This window comes from Dunckerocampus dactyliophorus, chromosome 6 (genome assembly GCF_027744805.1).
Source record: "Dunckerocampus dactyliophorus isolate RoL2022-P2 chromosome 6, RoL_Ddac_1.1, whole genome shotgun sequence".
In the NCBI taxonomy this organism is placed as follows: Eukaryota; Metazoa; Chordata; class Actinopteri; order Syngnathiformes; family Syngnathidae; genus Dunckerocampus; species Dunckerocampus dactyliophorus.
This window is the reverse complement of record NC_072824.1, coordinates 15,762,076-15,782,672: the sequence shown is the minus strand read 5'-3', so window position 1 is coordinate 15,782,672 and position 20,597 is coordinate 15,762,076. Positions and strand designations below refer to the sequence as shown.

Here is a 20,597-nt window from a genome sequence, read left to right as displayed (position 1 = left end):
ACCTAATATTAAATACTATAAAACCTACTGTACCTTTTCTGGTTTGTAGAGCAGCCTTCCACCTGCAGTGTCTAAACATCCGGAATTTCGGAAAATGTAGGAGTCGTGTGTACCTCCAGGGAAACTTGCAACAACATTCAGAATCTTGTTGCGAATCTGAGATTATTTGGATATTAATTGAGTGATACCGTTTGCGATTGAGGTAGGGAAATGGATGAATGAATTGGGATTTGAATATAAATTTATCGATGGAGTATATTTTAGTTGTTTTGATGATAAATAATTGTTGGGATATTTTATTTGCACTACATTTTGTGGGATCAGGTTGCAAATTCCATCATGAGGGCGATTGCGCATTGAAAGTGCAAGCTTTATTTGTGCGTAAGAGTCCTCCTGAGCGTTCGTAGAATTTGTTCTTACATCCAAGAACTGTGAGTTAAGAACACGTTTCGTGAATGCCAAAAATCTTCGTAAGAAGGCTTTACGAACACTTTGTGCGAAAGAACGTTTCATGAATGAGGCCCATTGACCTTAATTCAGGCAAGTGAGACTTGCAGTTCTTTCGATGTTGTGGTGTCTTTTGTGACCTTTTGATGAGTCGTCGCTGCGCTCTTGGGGTAATTTTGGTTGGCTGGCCACTCCTGGGAAGGTTCACCTATGTTCCATGTTTTCGCCATTTGTGAATAATGGCTCTCACTGTGGTTTGCTGGAGTCCCAAAGCTTTAAAAATGGCTTTATAACCTTTTCCAGACTGATGGATCTCAATTAATCTCAGTTATGTTTTAACAGGGGGAGACAATCACTTTTTCACACAGGCCCATTGTATTGTATTGTATTGTACTTTATTTATCCCACAGCAGGGAAATTCACTTGTTACAGCAGCAAGCAAGATACGCAAGTAAAGAATACATAGTGACTACAACATGGTTCAGGTGGTGCAGGTGTTGTAGAGCCTGACAGCGGTCGGTATGAAGGACCTGCGGAACCTCTCCTTCTTACACCGTGGGTGTAACAGTCTGCTGCTGAAGGAGCTGCTAAGGGAACCCACAGTGTCATGTAGCGGGTGAGAGGTGTTGTCCATGATGGATGTCAGCTTAGCCAACATCCTTCTCTCCCCCACTTCCTCCACGGAGTCCAGAGGACCGTCAGGACAGAGCTCGCTCTCCTGATCAGTCTATTGGTCCTGCTCCTGTCCCTGTCCGTGCTGCCTCTAGGTTTGGATTTTTTTTGTCATCTTAATCATAAAAAGTTTCATTTAAAAACAGCATCTTGTGTTGTGTGCTCATATTTGCATTTGTTTAATGATTACAGTAGAAGGATTTAAGTGTGACAAACATGCAAAAAAAAAAGAATCCGAGAAGGGGGCAAACACTTTTTCACACCACTGTACACACAGTATATCTTGATCATGTGATAGATTGGCTGTGGCCAAAAAAGAAAAATTGCATGCATGGAACCAGTTATGCAACTTATGTCAATCCTCTAAAAAACACCATCCCATTGAAAAAAAAAACCTGTCAATGACGCTGACATAAAATCTCAACCCAGGAGGGTGCATTCAACTTAACAGACTGCAGTGAACGCCACATTGCTGCTGGGCTCAACTTTCAGGTAAGAGCACTTTTGAAGTATTGTACTGAGCATCACTTTTGTTACTATAACATTTAATAAAATTAATATTTGTTTGCTTACATTTTGTCATTTGTGTCGTTTGTGTCACTTACTGTGAAAATAAGGAAGTTAGAAGAAATAAAATTGTTTTGGATAAAATAAGGTTGAAATGTACTAAAAGTACCAATTTAGCAACGCAATAGCTCTTGCTTGTAGGCATGATGCTTTGTTTGACAGGGATTATATTGCATTATTCTACAGGGTGTGGACCCATCTCTTCACATCATACTGTGCTGACGGGTGGGCATAGAGAGGACAAATAAAAATAAAGTGAGTACTCATAATTATGTGCTTTTTACATCTTTCAACATTCCATCTTTTCTCCATCTTTCAAGATGGCCTGTTAGTGGAGAATAAGTGTAGAACGTTATCCATTGGATAAGGCCAAGGATGGGTAAAATCCTCAGGAGACAGTGACAGCCAGTAAAAAAAATTTAGTAAATTTGTGTTTATACAAAATGACTTTATGTTAACAGACCATACTGTACCATATTTATAATTTTATTATTGTACTGCTCAAATTTTGCACTTATTGCACAAATGTGACTGACCTCACTGTATTTCCCATTCTATATAATACACCTATCCATCATTAAATTCAATTCGTTGGTCAGTTCATAATTGAAAAAAAGTTGCAGAGAAATAAACAAGGACATTGTCAAGGATATGGTTGTCAGTATATTTGGCATCATAATATTTACAGACATGAGGGACAGAACTCTTGAGCAGTCTTGCAGGTTTAGCAATATGTTTGTCAAGGCTCATACAAGTCACACATCCTTCCCGAAGGATGATTTGGCATGATGTGGCATAGCTGAGGTGGAGAAATGCTGACTTGTTATCATAATAAAAATAGGATGATACTGAACGTCTTGTTATGGTATACATACATTTTTTTCAATCAGTCTCAACATTATCTAATGTCATCCGATACGTCGCTCTATTATTTTTGTAAAAAAGTATTGATAACAACTCGTGTATTGGATCTCATTTGATGGTGTAAAATGTCTGGAGTGTCTGAGATGATTCAAGTTGCCGACGGATGCCGATCTAACTTCATTTGTTTTCAACAGGAACAAGACATGGCAAGGATAGAATGTGTATTAGTCGTTCTGCTATTTGCAGGTACTTTGGTGTTGTTGTGGTGCATGTTTATGTGGTGCATGTTTACTGGGGTGTATTACAGTACAGCATACCTGGCAACATTTGCATTTGAAAATAAGGAACATTTTTAGGGAAAATAAGAGAAATCCAGGTCTTCCACCAGCACCCCCGAAAATATGAAAGACTAAAACGGGAGGGTGCCGGTAAGGAAGGGCCAAATACGGTAGTTTCCTGGTGAAAACGAGAGGGTTGACAGGTATGGAGTACATTCCACTTTCTAAAGTCTAACGCAATCCAGTCCAAAACACTGGTTGATTGGACATTTCTGCCATGCAACATGTAGTAAGGCTACTGTATAGCTTTACGGAATGTTGTTGGGCCTCGATAGCAAGCTAAAATTTGATTTCACCTGTGTAAAGTTTTCTCACGAATGAAAGTGTTGTCTATGCTTGAGTGAGACACTTTATCATATTGTCTGCTGGTTACGAAAATAAAATGACAATATTCTCTCGTCTCTGCAGGACTAGTGGGAACAGCATCAGCAGGTATTGCATATGAAACCCAAAGCATTTTTTCCTAAATATAATATGATAAGGCAAATATGATGATGTTGTTTGTCAAAATATCTAGAAAACGGAAATAAGACGGAAACACCTGCCAATGAGACCACGGCGGCCAATGAGACCACGGCGGCCAATGAGACCACGACGGCCAATGAGACCACGACGGCCAATGAGACCACAGTGGCCAATGAGACCACGGCGGCCAATGAGACCACGACGGCCAATGAGACCACGACGGCCAATGAGACCACAGCGGCCAATGAGACCACGGCAACCAATTTGACCACAGCGGCCAATGAGACCACGGCGGCCAATGAGACCACGACGGGCAATGAGACCACGGCGGGCAATGAGACCACGGCGGCCAATGAGACCACGACGGGCAATGAGACCACGGCGGGCAATGAGACCACGGCGGGCAATGAGACCACGACGGCCAATGAGACCACGGCGGCCAATGAGACCACGACGGCCAATGAGACCACGACGGCCAATGAGACCACAGCGGCCAATGAGACCACGGCGGCCAATGAGACCACGACGGCCAATGAGACCACGACGGCCAATGAGACCACCGCGGCCGATGAGACCACGGAAACCAATTTGACCACAGCGGCCAATGAGACCACGGCAGCCAATGAGACCACGGCGGGCAATGACACCACGGCGGGCAATGAGACCACGACGGCCAATGAGACCACAGCGGCCAATGAGACCACGGCAACCAATTTGACCACAGCGGCCAATGAGACCACAGCGGCCAATGAGACCACGACGGCCAATGAGACCACGACGGCCAATGAGACCACAGCGGCCAATGAGACCACGGCGGCCAATGAGACCACGACGGCCAATGAGACCACGACGGCCAATGAGACCACAGCGGCCGATGAGACCACGGAAACCAATTTGACCACAGCGGCCAATGAGACCACGGCGGCCAATGAGACCACGGCGGGCAATGACACCACGGCGGGCAATGAGACCACGACGGCCAATGAGACCACAGCGGCCAATGAGACCACGGCAACCAATTTGACCACAGCGGCCAATGAGACCACGGCGGGCAATGAGACCACGATGGCCAATGAGACCACAGCGGGCAATGAGACCACGGCGGCCAATGAGACCACGGCGGGCAATGAGACCACGGCGGGCAATGAGACCACGGCGGGCAATGACACCACGGCGGCCAATGAGACCACGACGGGCAATGAGACCACGGCGGCCAATGACACCACGGCGGCCAATGAGACCACGACGGGCAATGAGACCACGGCGGGCAATGAGACCACGGCGGCCAATGAGACCACGGCGGCCAATGAGACCACGGCGGCCAATGAGACCACGGCGGCCAATGAGACCACGGCGGGCAATGAGACCACGGCGGCCAATGACACCACGGCGGCCAATGAGACCACGGCGGGCAATGACACCACGGCGGGCAATGACACCACGGCGGCCAACGAGACCACGGCGGCCAACGAGACCACGGCGGGCAATGTGACCACGGCGGGCAATGAGACCACGACGGCCAATGAGACCACGGCGGGTAATGAGACCACGGCGGGCAATGAGACCACGGCGGGCAATGAGACCACGGCGGGCAATGAGACCACGGCGGGCAATGAGACCACGGCGGCCAATGAGACCACGGCGGGCAATGAGACCACGGCGGGCAATGACACCACGGCGGCCAATGAGACCACGACGGGCAATGAGACCACGGCGGCCAATGACACCACGGCGGCCAATGAGACCACGACGGGCAATGAGACCACGGCGGGCAATGAGACCACGGCGGCCAATGAGACCACGGCGGCCAATGAGACCACGGCGGGCAATGAGACCACGGCGGGCAATGAGACCACGGCGGCCAATGACACCACGGCGGCCAATGAGACCACGGCGGGCAATGACACCACGGCGGCTAATGAGACCACGACGGGCAATGAGACCACGGCGGCCAATGACACCACGGCGGCCAATGAGACCACGACGGGCAATGAGACCACGGCGGGCAATGAGACCACGGCGGCCAATGAGACCACGACGGCCAATGAGACCACGGCGGGTAATGAGACCACGGCGGGCAATGAGACCACGGCGGCCAATGAGACCACGGCGGGCAATGAGACCACGGCGGGCAATGAGACCACGGCGGGCAATGACACCACGGGGGCCAATGAGACCACGGCGGGCAATGAGACCACGGCGGGCAATGACACCACGGCGGCCAATGAGACCACGACGGGCAATGAGACCACGGCGGCCAATGACACCACGGCGGCCAATGAGACCACGACGGGCAATGAGACCACGGCGGGCAATGAGACCACGGCGGCCAATGAGACCACGGCGGGCAATGAGACCACGGCGGGCAATGACACCACGGCGGGCAATGAGACCACGGCGGGCAATGACACCACGGCGGGCAATGAGACCACGGCGGCCAACGAGACCACGGCGGCCAACGAGACCACGGCGGGCAATGTGACCACGGCGGGCAATGAGACCACGACGGCCAATGAGACCACGGCGGGCAATGAGACCACGGCGGGCAATGAGACCACAACAGCCAATGAGACCACGGTGGCCAATGCAACAGAAACACCAGAAAATATGACCACACTTGTCAATGCGACGGAAACACCAGCCAATGAGACCACGCCAGACAATTCAACTGAAACGCCGATGAATATGACCACTCCTCCAGCTAATATGACCACTCCTCCGGCTAATATGAGTACTCCTCCACCAGGTAATACCTTCATCCCACCTGAAACCATTTCCACTGTTGTTACAGCCACCATGACATATCTAAGACACATATCCCCTCTCAGTCATTTAATCAGTGCTATCTTGTTTATTTTCAAATGAATGCAATGACACTTATGGCCTAAAAATATGAATCGTTTTCCATTGAACAACACCACGTAATGCAACAACACCACCAACAAATTGATCAACACCAGCAGAAAATACAACAACACTGGCAGAAAATTAAACAACACTGCCGCCAAGTGCAACACTAGCAAGAAATACAACATCAGTAGCAAATGCAACAACACGACTTGCAAATGCAACAACACTGATAAATGCAACAACACTAACAACAAATGCAACACCACCTGCAAATGGAACAACAGCAGAAAATGCAACTTCAACAGCAGAAAATGCAACTTAAATACCAGAAATTGCTACAACTCCAAAAGCAAATGATACTTCACCACTCGCAAATGCAACAATATTGCCAGCAAATGCAACATCAACACCTGCAAATGTCATTTTACAACTAACAAATGCAACACCAGCAGAACATGTTACAACACCGACAAATGCAACACCAGTAGAAAATGCAACAACACTACCAGCAAATGCAAAAACACCGATAAATATAACAACACCAACAACAAATGCAACACCACCTGCCAAGTTAACGACAACAGCAGAGAATGCATTTTAAACAGCAGGAAATGTAACTTCAACAGCAAAAAATGCAACTTTCATACGAGAAACAACACTAACAACAAATGCAACACCACCTGCAAATGGAACAACAGCAGAAAATGCAACTTTTAATACCAGGAAATGCAACAGCACAACAAGCCAATGTTACTTCACAACCAACAAATGCAACACCAGTAGAATATGCAACAAATGTCACGTCACAGCCAGCAAATGCAACAACACCGACAATTGCAACACCACCTGCAAATGTGACAACAGCAGCAAAGGCAACTTCAACACCGATAAATGTCACACCTGCATATGTAACAACAATAGCAGAAAATGCAACAACACCACATGCGAATGTCACGTCACAACCAACAAATGCAACACCAGCAAGAAATGTAACAACATCGACAAATGCAACACCAGTAGAAAATGCAACAACACCCCTAGCAAATGTTACATCACTGTCAGCAAACGCAACAACAGCCCAGGCAAATTCAACATCAACACCACCTAATGCAACAGCACAAGGTATCGCCCAACTCTGGTCGAACAAAAGTGACAAAAATGTGTATAATTTGCTCATAATAACGTCAATCTCATCCATTAGGAAATGCGACAACCCCACCGGTAAATGCAACACCAGCTCCTCCGGCTACAATGCCTGCACCAGCAGAATCACAAGTCGGAGTGCGATTTAGTTTGCAGCAGACGTTCACGCCACAACTTGAAAATTCATCTTCTCCCGAGTTTCAAAGTTTGGCCACTGAAATCCAAAATGAGGTAATTGTTACATTAGCGTTACATAAGGCCATTATACAAAAATGCTTAACTATATTTCCTCTGCACAGCTTGATGCCATATATTCTGCAGCCTTTAGGAACTTTATTCGGTCTGTGGTTACTTTTTTCAGGTATGTGACATCATTGGTTGTCAAATGAGGGAACTAATAGACCTGGGGGTATTTGAAGGCACTCGGAGGGGTACCTGACATTTTAAAAAATATACATACTGTATATGCAATGGGGAAAATGTGTGTTTGATCGGATGCTACAGCGATGAGTTTTACAACTTTTGTTCCTACCTAAAGTTCCTACCTAAAATGTTTTTCTCTGGTTGCGGGGTATTTGGCTGAAAAAAATATTCCCCACGGGGCATGTCACTGAAAAAAGGTCGAGGGCCACTGTGATACATCATTTGCGGCTTGAAGCAGTTGAGGCAAAATGAAGCACTACCTGGCTTCAACCAGCAAGGTGCTATTGAATCAGTCAAAGCTAACCGACATGATGTCAGCTCTGAAATTGAGCTCCATGGGCAGAATTATTTTGCTACATATGACACTGGCATAGAAACAGGGATTCAGAACATATTTTAAAAAGTAAAAATCAATTGATTGATTGTTAATGTTCTCCATATTAAGTCGAATGCCCATTCAACATAAATGAGAACCTCAGGGAAAATGTGACACTTAAAGTTATGATTTGCTGGTGGTTTGTATATGATTCTCATGAATATACAGTATCTCACAAAAGTGAGCACACCGCTCATATTTCAGCAACACACCTTCAAGTTGACAACTGTCTTGGTTGCTGACATATTATGGGTGTACCCACTTTTGTGCGATGTTCTATATTCATACGAATCATATTATACAAATCACCAGTGTTGCCTTTTCTCTGAAGTTCTCATGTACGCTGCAAACAGGGGACATATTTACCCTAATATTTTGGGATTGCTTGGGATTGCTTGATTTCACTTTTTTAATCAATTTCTCACACAGTTAACATTTTATTGTCCATATTAACAATAGAATCATTTTTTTGTTCCAGTCCAGGGTCAGTTGTGGTTGATTCCCAACTGATATTCAACAGTTCCGACACAGTCCCAGAGCCTAGATCTGTGTCAAACACCTTGGTTGTGGCAGCAAATGGGAGCTCCAGCAACTTTTCCCAGTCTTTGAACACGTCGAGCATTGTCGTTACGCGTAAGATTTTGTTATTATTACAGTATATGTTATGCTGATTTCATTTCAGTACTTTGTTCATTCATAAACTAATGAATGAATCAATGTACTGCAGTACATATACTTTGTCAACAATTTCTTTCTGAATTTTCTTGTTGTGGATGTTTCATCAACGATGGCACCTTCTATGAATGTGACCACGGCGGCATCCAACTCAACTGTTGCTCCCAATGCTACTATGGCATCCAACTCAACTGTTGCTCCCAATGCTCCCAATGCCACAGCGGCCAATGAGACCACGGCGAACAATGAGACCACGACGGGCAATGAGACCACGGCGGGCAATGGGACCACGACGGGCAATGAGACCACGGCGGGCAATGAGACCACGACGGGCAATGATACCACGACGGGCAATGAGACCACGGCGGGCAATGAGACCACGGCAGGCAATGAGACCACGACGGGCAATGAGACCACGGCGGGCAATGAGACCACGGCGGGCAATGAGACCACGACGGGCAATGAGACCACGACCGGCAATGAGACCACGACGGGCAATGAGACCACGGTGGGCAATGAGACCACGACGGGCAATGAGACCACGGCGGGCAATGAGACCACGGCGGGCAATGAGACCACGACGGGCAATGAGACCACGACGGGCAATGAGACCACGGCGGGCAATGAGACCACGGCGGGCAATGAGACCACGACCGCCAATGAGACCACGACGGGCAATGAGACCACGGCGGGCAATGAGACCACGGCGGGCAATGAGACCACGACTGCCAATGAGACCACGACGGGCAATGAGACCACGGCGGGCAATGAGACCACGGCGGCCAATCAGACCACGGCGGCCAATGAGACCACGACCGCCAATGAGACCACGGCGGCCAATGAGACCACGACGGGCAATGAGACCATTGCTCCCAATGCTACTATGGCATCCAACACAACTGCTGTCCCCAGTGCCACCACAGCCTCTGCAACTACTACAACTGCCTCTACAACAGCTACCACAACTGCATCGACAAACCCTCCTTCATCCACTGAGGGAACCCTTGGTCTTCAGTTCAGTCTTGACCAGACATTTACATCAGATCTTGCCAATACAGCTTCACCAGGATTTCAAAGTTTAGCTACAACAGTAGTTACAGAGGTAAAGTTCCTCCACATTACAGTATGTATGCCCTTCTTAAAATTGAAATGTTGATTGACCGTGAATTCCGGTGTATAAGTCGCACCCAATACATTTACAGGAAAAAACAGATTTGCACATTTAAACTCTTTATTTGACAGAGGCCAATCATGAGCTATGACAAGACTCACGATGAGCTTGTCAACTCATTGGAAATTGGTCATTACTCATGACTCATGGTGTCATCTTACAAACAACACTAAACTCATCACACAGCAACTTGAAACTCAAAGGTATACCTAATAAATATACAAACATGTACCAATAAGAGTTTAGAAAAAAAAACATTGACAATTTTTTCAATAATGCATTTTGTCTGAGTAAAGCAATTAATTGGAGGGCAGGCAGCATAGAAAATGTATGGATGGCACAGCAGTGCCAATGCCAGAGGAGCCCAGAGGGAGTCATTGCAGCACCCCAATGAATACGTTGCTCAGATGCAATGCATGACGGTAAAACTTTAAAAGAGTTGTTTTTTTCATTCAAACTCATATTGGTACATGCTTGTGTATTTGTTAGGTACACCTTTTGAGTGTTGAGTTGCTGTGTGATGAGTTTAGTGTTCTTTGTAAGATGACACCGTGAGCCAGGCTGTTATATTGTTCTGCTGTTATATATCATGACCTCCTGCAATTTCCATTGGGTTGATAAGCTCGATGTGAGTGCACTGATAGCTCGTGAAAGAGCTACTGTTTCCTCACTGGCTTGCAAGCGGCACAGTATTTAAACAATTAGTAGTAGTTCTGAAGTAAAGGATATGTCACGAGATTAGACCTATAGCTATAAATTAGCCACACCGCTGTATATGATAGATAGATACATACATACTTTTTTGATCTCCAAAAATGTCATAATGAACTTAATCACTTAAATCACAATATAAAATAATAATAATAATAAACAACCCAGGCAAGACATGAGACATGACAAGAAAATCAGAACTAGAATAAGAATAAATCGACAAATACATAAATATGGGACAAATCACGTCAAATTTGTAGTGCAATAATACATGATGAATAATAATAATACATTATAATAATAATTCATCATAATAGGATGACATCAAAATTTAATAAGTCCAGTTCTGTGTGTGGTTTTATTGCTCCCCCTCTGTTGTGTTGAAAAGCCGCATGGCGTGGGGGAGGAATGATCTGCTCAGTCTTTCAGTGGAGCAGGGCAGTGATAGTAATCTGCCGCTGAAACTGCTCTTCTGTCAGGAGATGATGCTGTGCATTGGATGATGCTGGTTTTCCATGACGGAAAGGAGCCTCCTTAGTGTCCTGTGGTTTAAGCCGCAGGGTTTAAAGTTTAAGAAAAAAGTAACGACTTATATACCGGAATGTACGGACGATGTATTAGTTATGCTGTCCATTTGCAGGAAGCGACAGAATTCCTTTGCAATGAATTGTATTTTTGTTTCAGGTGAACACAGCCTGCAACAACCTCTTCGGACCAGCTTTCAGTCGCTCTCTTGTTAACTCGTTCATGTAAGACTACATTTCTTCCAATGGTTAATTAATATTGGGCCCGTACCAATCACTTGCTTTTTAAATAATGCTCTTGGTGTGCTTTTCATTGAAGGAACGGATCAATTGTCACCAACATGACTCTCGTGTTCCAAAATCAATCAGTGGTTCCCTCAGCTGGCAGTGCAACTTCTGGACTCATAAGTGAACTTTCTAACTCCAACCTGAATATTGTACCAGGGAGTCTTACTGCAGGTACAGTTTTAGAAATAAACACAGTCACAATCTTATTAAGTTTTTATTAAATGTCTTGTATTGAGCAATAATATTTTTTTCTAATACTTCCAGATGCTTCTCGGCCTGCAGTGGTTACGTTGGCAGTCATGTCCCTGACATTGGTGGCATTGGCACAGATGCTAAGAGACTTTTAGCTGGTGCCCAAGAGAGACACTGATTTCACCAATTCTATTTAACATACAGTATATTACACTGCATTGAAAGTTCATGATGAAATGTACCATTTGAACGTCACATGGTAATGATGTGTACTTCTGATTTGACAGAAACTAATTTAAAGGTTTTTTACGTCTCAGAGGCCCCAGAATAGTGTTTTGGCGTGTTTTGGTGTGTGTTGGCCAAAATCTAGCCTTGATGCTGGAATTTAGACAGTTTAAAAGTGCTCTTAGTAAACCCCACTATGCTAATGACCTGTAGGTTTTATTTTAAGATGTGTAGTGAAGCCTGCTTTACCCATTCATCAATTTCCTATGCCGCTTATCCTTGCGGGTATGCTGGAGCCTATCCCAGCTGACTTCGGGCGAGAGGCGGGGTGCCTTGCTATACTTTCTTTCTTTTTTTTTCTTTTTTTACAAAGCTGTCCTTCGTGAATTGGTGGGAGCATACACGCGGCAGGTTCATCTAGCTAGGGGCGGGTCATCATTTAAAAAGTCAGTTTTGAATAATATGGAACCTTTAATGTCACAATAATTTTTCCTTAAACTCAACCTTTTTGTAAATTCCTTAATTTTAAAATCAAGAACATAATTCATTGTCTATTTCTATTGTATGTGTTCAATAGTAGTTGATATGCCTGTTTGTTTACAAACCAACAAGAAAGTAATCATGATATATTTATTTCCATTCAAAGCCATCGTATGATTGAAAGGGTCACAGTTTGAATCACATACAGTTTGCAGTGGCTTTGGTGTGTGTGTGTGTGTGTGTGTGTGTGTGTGTGAATATACAGTAAACGTATTTGAAAATAACAATGAAAATAAAATTGTAAACAATTAAGCATGGAGATGCTTGTGTCCATTTCTACTTTTAAAGGCTAAAATGTTATCTTTGTTTTACCAACACAGTAAAGTTCAACTATTCATTCATGTTTTCAAACAGCCTTGCTCAAATTTTACAAACAAGCGTCTCAGTACAGTGGTGGGATTTGCGGGGGGGGTTTGCGCACATTGAGGTGTGTGAGAAATTTCAAGTCAATCTGACGAATGGTCAAATTTTGAGGTTTAATAACAGTGTGGTTTATTTGTGAGAAAAGGCAACACAGTAGGGGTGAATGTTTTGACAAATTTGTAAAAATTACAGCACAATATGCAAATAAGTGAAAGTAAACACACCTAGAGCAACTCCTACTACTTCGGGGAATAACAAACAACTATGTTAACTATAAACATGCAACTTTAGCAGCTTTTTACAAAACAAGTGCTGCAATGCATGCTGGGAAGCCGGAAGCACTCCCAGTGGAATACTTGATGCGGCCCAGCCTTACCCAGACTCTACCTTCCAGCAGCCCCGAGGTAAGATGACTTTGAGACACCTGCTCTTAAGGCATATCGTTTACATAAGTCCCTGTTTGTGTTTGAGCTTGAACTGTATTACGAGTCCAGTTTTCCCCAGCCCATCCTGAGGTGTTCCCAGGCCAGTTGAGAGACATAGTCTCCAGGCCTTTGTCTTCCCCGACACCTCCTACTGGTCAGACGTGCTCCCCAGGGAGGCATCCTGACCAGATGCCCAAGACAAATCATCCGACTCCTCTCAATACGGAGTAGCAGCGGTTCTTACTCAAAGTTTCTCTCGAATGACAATGCTTGTTACCCTATTTCTAAGGGAGAACGCAGGCACCCAGTGGAGAAACACACATTTTGGCCTGGTACCCGCAGGATCCGTCGGGAGGAGCTGGACAAAGTAGATGGGGAGAGGGAAGTAAGGGCTTAGGCTGCTACCCCCCGACCCAAACTTGGATAAGCGGAAGAAGATTGATGGATGGATGGATGGATGACGAGTCATAAATAAAATGTTGAACAGACATTTATGTGCGGAGGAAGTAGCTGTTACGTTAAGTGCACTACTCTGCTAAATCATCCTTGCCAAAAAAAAAGCATCATCAGCAGGTTTTGCTAGCATGTAAATGACCCTCATTCAAGGGTAATGACCGCCACGCACGGGAGGCGACAAACAACAGCCATTGGCAAAGCTCATCGTCAACATGTAGCAAACCCTGCAAATGGGAGGCGACGAGCAGCTGTGACCACTGGTGAGCGACGCATTCACATCCAGAGCCAATTGTACAAGTCTCCCACGGTTTTGATTGTCTGTCAGATGTGGAGGCAATTTGGGGGTAGCAAAGTAGTTCAGAGGAGGAAAAGCGGGCGGTGTTGATCGAGTAGTCTTGGTAGTACCGTATCTTGCTAGTATTAAAGATAAACGTACATAAATGTCCGTGTAAGCTGATGTAAACTTACCTGATATGGTTACTTTGGCGGCACCGAGGTCCCATGCCGCTGCTTTTTTCTTTATATCTCTGAACTCTTTCTTTTTTAGAAATGTCAGATTACTTTTTCCTTCATGTTTCCCTGTGAGAGCGTACTGATTAGCATCCTGTCCGCTAATTGTCCAATCAGTGAAACTCCCGGTGATTGGTCCTCGTCTGGGCGACAGTGATGAAAAGTTCAACATTTTTCAGCTTCCTGGGATCCAGCGTACACACGATGACACGCACGAGCACAAACTTTCACACGCACTAATTTTGCATGTCTCTTGGCTGGACGGTGACTTGTGATAATCGCCCTATCGCGCAGGTTTCATTTAAAGTGAATGGAGCAGAGGCGACGTCGCCTCCCGCGTGTGGCACCCATAACACAGTTCGGCTGGAAAGCGTTTATAATGAAATGCGTAATCACGTTAGCTTGAGTACATTAGTTGACCCCTTGAGAACAAACAATAGAATCAAACCGCTGCCTCTGTCCTCTTTAGGCCACAATAGAGCAGATGTGAAGCAGACCTACTGAGTCATTACACATATGAATAGCAATTTTATGGAAAAATGTACCTTTTATTACAGCCCTCATTAAAAACCCCCAATGTTAATTAGAGCACATCCCCCACACACTTGAGATAACTCCTGTCATTGGCTGAAGCCCATGGTATTCACGCAAGGTTAGATGGACTGTGCTTCACTGCACACTGAGACACATGATGGGGATGATTCAAAAGTCAAAGAAGTGAATCCATATTCTTTGTGCATATTGTGTTCGTTTTTATACGTCATTTCTGATGATTCATCTAGGGTTTTTTTTTTCCATAGGTCCGAATCTTTCATAGTCAACAGGACAGTATATCCCCACTATTCACGGAGGGTATGGCCCCAGATCACTCGCGAATAGCAAATAAAAGCGAGGCGCCACCGAACACGATGCCGACTCGCTCCTCCCCCTCCAAATGCTCCTTCTAGCTTGACGTTGATGTTCCCCACCGATTTTGAATTAACATTTGTCACACAGATTAACCTCACTTTCAATATCTTCATGGAGTGGAGGCCACCAAAATAAGCTTCTGGAAAGAGTCTTCATTTTCATCATACCGCAGTGGCTGTCATGTGAGTCTCTCAAAACAAAAAGCACTTAGGGACGACTACTCTGAAACCCCAACTAACACTAACACCAACAAGTGTTTTCACTCACTTATCTTTCAAACAACACAGTTTTTGTTGGACAGAGACGTGATATTCCAATACGTTTTTCTTGGATTTTGAATAGATTGGTGGGAATTCCACTGCAGAAGCTCCACTGTAGTCCAGGCACATGTGAAACGCCTCACACAAATAATGCAGAATTTTGCCGACACCTCAACAGCTAGAAGGTTGGATTTTCTTCAAAATAGTCATGTAGCATGTTGGGAGAGAGAGTACTGCAAATTACCCAGCATGTCTTACAGCAGGAAGACATGGGTGTAATTTTTGCATGTACGTTAACGTGTAGACATTTATTTTAATGCCCACATAGCGAAACGTGGAGGCAGGGGCGCATTTAGTCAGTTGTGGGCCCTAGGCAGACACAGTCGCTGGGTCCCTCCACATCCTTGTGCTGCACTGACAAAAGTTTTATTCTCAGCTCAACACAAAGTCATTAGCGTGGGCAGCAGCAAATAGACCACTTTTTCCTGCTTTTGAAATCTTTTACAGTTATCTGTCAGCTTAAGTTGCTAGTATGTTGTAATATTAATGTTTTAATCATCAACTAGCAAGTGTGAATATGTGAAAATTCTCCTATTTTGTGAGCCAGATTTAGTTCTTAAAATCCTCCCGGGGGATTATTATACCCTAACAAGTGAATCACCTCAACAGTTTTACTGTAATTGATAAGAACATTATGCAAATTGTAATATAGTTTACCGCTTTAATACTCACATCTTTGTGGTGAAAAGCGTCACTCTCAGCTTCATCTCTTAAGGCTCTGTCACACCTTGACGATTTATCCAGCGTACGCCAACGTATGAAAAATTTGGCCAATATGCTGGCGTACGTCGAATAAGTTATGGGTAAGTTTGTATAAGTTAAGAGCACGCTGAAGCACGTCGGCATATGTCGTAGTACGTCCAAAAATTTTGTGCGTGCACAAAACTTTTCGACGTATGTCAACGTATGGTTCATACGTCCCGCATACGCGGGCAATAAGTTATGCGATCGTTGACGCCCGTTCACACACGTTATTTGTAAGTTACACACAAGTCATAATACGTCAAGATAATATCAAGCGTACCTTTACCTTCTTGTGCACTCTCTGGTAGTCAGTCTTCTTGACGTCCCAGAGGATGGTGTTCTCATGAAGGAAATCACACATCAGCTGCTCCTCTTGGACATTGAGACAAAACTGTGTCTTCTTCGCTCTCTTCTTGGCAAGTGTTGGCTGAGAGGAGATGGAGGCCACTGGGGAAACAGCTTCCGATACCATTGATGATGCCTGAGAGGCGTTAGAACCTGCGTCATCTCCATCAGAGTGAGAGTGGGAAGGGGAAGCTGTGGGTGGTGATATATCCTTCTTACGTCCACGTCCTCGCCCTCGGCCTCCGTCACTGCCCTGATACTTCTTGGCAGCGGTCTTCGAAATTTTCTTTGGCATGATGGTGATGTTGACACTGCGATGTCTAGTGAGGTTATGATTTGAGTCATCAAGTGGCAGCCTTTTTATAGGCTACGGCACGACATCGTCGGCCATACGCTGTCGTGTGGTTTGCATAAGTTAGACTGGCGTTGGGCATAAGTTGTGAACGCTGGCAACACGCTTTGCATTCGTTGGTATAAGTTGTCTGTAAGTTAAAGAAACATTCTATATAAGTTACTAAGACGTCATGTATACGTCGAAAACGTCCACAGTTCAACGTATGCCATCAAAATGATCACGTTGGGCGCTGGCTAAATCGTCAAGGTGTGACAGGGCCTTTAGAACTACTGCTTTCTCCGCGGCTGACACTGACAGCAGTGCATTGTGAAGGGGAAAAACATGGAATACTCCATTGCATGTGAAGGGACAGGGAGCGGATGATAGTTTATGCATTTGATGCTGTTTTAAGCACGTGAATTAAGACTAAAACAGTAATATGTATTTTAAATCGAAGAAAAAATCAATAATCAGTTTTTATGAGACGTTTGGCGGCCCCTGGAAATCTCAGGGCCCTAGACAATTGGCCGTTTGCCTAATGGTAAGTCCGTCCCTGCGTGTAGGTTACGTTATGTGTCACACTTGTTAGCATTTTGTGTTATTTGTGTTTGCACGATGAGTGAGGTCGTTGTTTTGTGCAGTACGAGTGAGTATTTGCTCCGTTAATAGCTGCAAATAAATAGCACTTCCTTGTCTTGAAAATTGCCTCCAACTATTCCCTGTGCGACTCAACTCGCTAACGTCCGTTTTTCTTCTAATTGTAGGGCATTATAAAAATCCTACTAAATTTATACAGGAATAGGCTTGTGCCAATTTCAGAATGGCAAAGCCTGACAGGGGCAAACGTGCAACAATGTCCAAATGCTCCAAATACAGCACTGATCCAAAACCAACGGTAAAAAAAAATGCTGCAAATGCCAAAACCGTACACAAACCCCAAGTACACAAGCATGACAAACTATTCCTGGAGAAATCAGAAGTTATCCAGGCTACTGAGGCTAACCATTTTGAAAGACATGAATGGGATGTTCTGAGGAATTAAAAAGCATATTTTTCTTTGTCTTTGTTAAAAATCGGTTGCTCCCTAATACTGTAAAATATTATGTTTATCAATGTCAACCTCCTTCTTCTACTTTTTTAAGACTCACCACACACTGTCCTTCTTAGCTACATGCTACTTTTTTAGTCTTGATGACCGCCTCATTTGAATGGTTGTGTAGTTTGGGATCATTGTGTATTTTTGCATGCATTCATTACAGCCCTCCTCTCACACATGTAGCTTGTCTTTACTCGATGTGGCTTGACGGACTTGCTTTCCATGGCGACATGAGGACGGATCATCTTCTCTCTTGCACACAAGTGAGTGTTTTTGTTCTTGCATTTTCCTAAAATGTGTATTGTATTGTATTTGTACTTTATTTATCCCACAGCGGGGAAATTCACTTGTTATAGCAGCAAGCAAGATACGCAAGTAAAGAATACAGTGTAAAGAATACATATTGACTACAACATGGCTCAGGTGGATGTGGAAAAGATAACTACCTTTATTCCATGTCCTTGTACTACAGATACATTTATTTCTATTTGCATTTGATCTTATTGTATTTATTTTAGTTTGTAACATTTATACAAGAAACGTTACTAAACAAAAGTGTCAGCTACAGTACGCTTTAAACTCCTCCTATTAGCTGATGAAAATCCAAATGAATGAAAATTAAAAAAAAAAAACAACAAACAAGAATATTTCTTAATAAATACACTGTAATGAGAATCAAGAGCTTTTTTTTTAACATCACTGTGAGGATTATTTTTGGATAATGCCAGGGAAGATTGGATTTAAAACTGCATACATTTTAATTAATTGTAGAAAGGATAAGAGGTTGCCCTTTACCGAAGCGTCCCCTTTTCCTCTGAAGTGGGACCCAAGATTCTCAAAATAAAATATCCCTGTGTCATAATCCTCCATGATTACCATTTTTAATAATAAATGATAATAATAATAATGAACAATAAGAACCGGGTCTGTTTTGTTGTTTAAAAAGCTAAATCTGGTTGTTTTGGTGATTGTCATGAAAGTGTCACTTTGCCATCACTGCATCGTCCCAGCGGTCTTCATTAAAACCAGTCGCGAGTCAGCCGAATCATCAGGTACCGCTTGGCGTCATTTCAACTGCAATTCAAATATTCTCTCATGTGTGACCTGCTGTACAACCTGCTGTTAAGTGCAACGTGTTCATAAAATATTACAGGATCCAAAGAGAGTATATGACGAGAATAAAGTCCAAACACTATGAGAATGAAGTTGAAAGTGGTTACAGACAAACATCAGAATTTTACATTATATTTTAATTATTATAGTCCGCCTTCCCCACGTCTATTACTGATAATTCATTCACACCATAACTTTAACCAATATTTCACTTTCCGACATTTGTCATTTACATTTTTTTGACACTTCCTGTATGAAAGGATGGCGTTAAAAAAAAATCAAGATGCAAATGAGAGTTAAAATAATGACACTATAAACCTTGTTCAGTAGTAAGGGAATAAATAAAATGTGAAAAATTATAAACTGGGAATAAATCCATCCATCCATGGGTGGGGATAAATTGGAATGAATTGTTTATAATAAATAGGAATACATTTGAATTAGTAAAACATTAAATAAAAAAACAAAACTTTGAGGATGCTGACTTCAAGCAGCATCAAGTCTTTGTGATGTAATCTTCAATATTTGTCCAATATTTAGCAAGTACTTTGGCTTCGCCGGGTCCTCCATTTAACATGATGTAGATCTTGCTGTTGGCGCTCCAAGTGCCTTGACTTTTCCCCTGTTTCTTTCCTATAAGTCACGTGCCTCTTGGCGATGTAAGCATTGCGTTTTGTCAGACGCTCATGGATGTAGACGTTTGTTTCTTTCGGCTTACTTCTCTGCCTCGGCAATGCTACCTTGTTTTTTTTGTTGTTGAACTTTATGATGATGACAGGTGTTGTGTTTATATTCCTGCCAAACATTGGGGTGCATGTGTCCACGTTGTTGATGTCCACACCCCCTTTGACTGCAGGTAGTTGGTCACCCGTTGCTCTGTTGGAGCAACATCTCCAACACTTCCTCCGTTATCAGCTGCACTGGCATAAGACCTGCGTGTTATGTGAAGCCCGGTCACAATTACATTGTTCATGTGCGTCGACCGCTCCAAATCATCCACTCTAGGATATAAAGTGACCCTTTTAATCATTGCACTTCTTTAAATCTTCCACTTTGTCTTGCCTTCCAGCCCATCCATTTATTTAGTCATGCCTTTTCATGCTCATGCGTGTGTTTCATGAGGAATTTCACGTCTTCATGCTGTTAAGCTATTTTGCTGTTTAGCTTCTTCCTTATATCATTCAACATCGTAATTATCTCCTGTCGCGTACCTGGTTCCTGGCTTCCTCCCATGTGCTCCTCCTCTGTAGCTGCAGTGCCAGAAACAGAAGCCCTTTTTTTAGGCATGGCTAACATTGGTAATCAACACCTTTCAAGATCAGACATTAGCAATAATTGGCTTGTCTTGTTAGCGATTGTCAGCACTCAACATTACTCGCTTTTTTTTATGAGTTAGCGCCATCAGATTCAAGTCAAGGTTACCGTACATTTTTTCTCATCAGAGAATAAAACTTTCTTCAAACTTTCAATGTCCCATGTTTGGTGGTGTTCGGCAAATTCTAAACAGGCAA

At 43.9% G+C, this 20,597-nt stretch overlaps 1 protein-coding gene across 1 annotated transcript; it reads left to right on the top strand.

The window, feature by feature from the left end:
• Nucleotides 1-1,529: 1,529 nt before the first annotated feature.
• On the top strand, nucleotides 1,530-12,723 carry LOC129183289 (mucin-22-like). Its single transcript, XM_054780368.1, has 12 exons — nucleotides 1,530-1,611; nucleotides 1,873-1,941; nucleotides 2,745-2,796; nucleotides 3,297-3,320; nucleotides 3,406-6,099; nucleotides 7,405-7,577; nucleotides 7,646-7,707; nucleotides 8,624-8,778; nucleotides 9,042-9,922; nucleotides 11,387-11,451; nucleotides 11,546-11,685; nucleotides 11,779-12,723. The coding sequence occupies exons 3-12, from the start codon at nucleotides 2,754-2,756 to the stop codon at nucleotides 11,859-11,861; spliced, it is 4,320 nt and encodes a 1,439-aa protein (XP_054636343.1). The 5' UTR covers nucleotides 1,530-1,611; nucleotides 1,873-1,941; nucleotides 2,745-2,753; the 3' UTR covers nucleotides 11,862-12,723.
• The last annotated feature ends 7,874 nt before the right edge of the window (nucleotides 12,724-20,597 follow it).

Bases quoted from the DNA above. Each gene is read 5' to 3' on its own strand.
- LOC129183289 (XM_054780368.1), top strand. From the start codon at position 2,754: ATGGCAAGGATAGAATGTGTATTAGTCGTTCTGCTATTTGCAG. The intron at 2,797-3,296 runs GTACTTTGGTGT...TCGTCTCTGCAG, and splicing joins AGTCGTTCTGCTATTTGCAG to GACTAGTGGGAACAGCATCA. The intron at 11,686-11,778 runs GTACAGTTTTAG...TAATACTTCCAG, and splicing joins ACCAGGGAGTCTTACTGCAG to ATGCTTCTCGGCCTGCAGTG.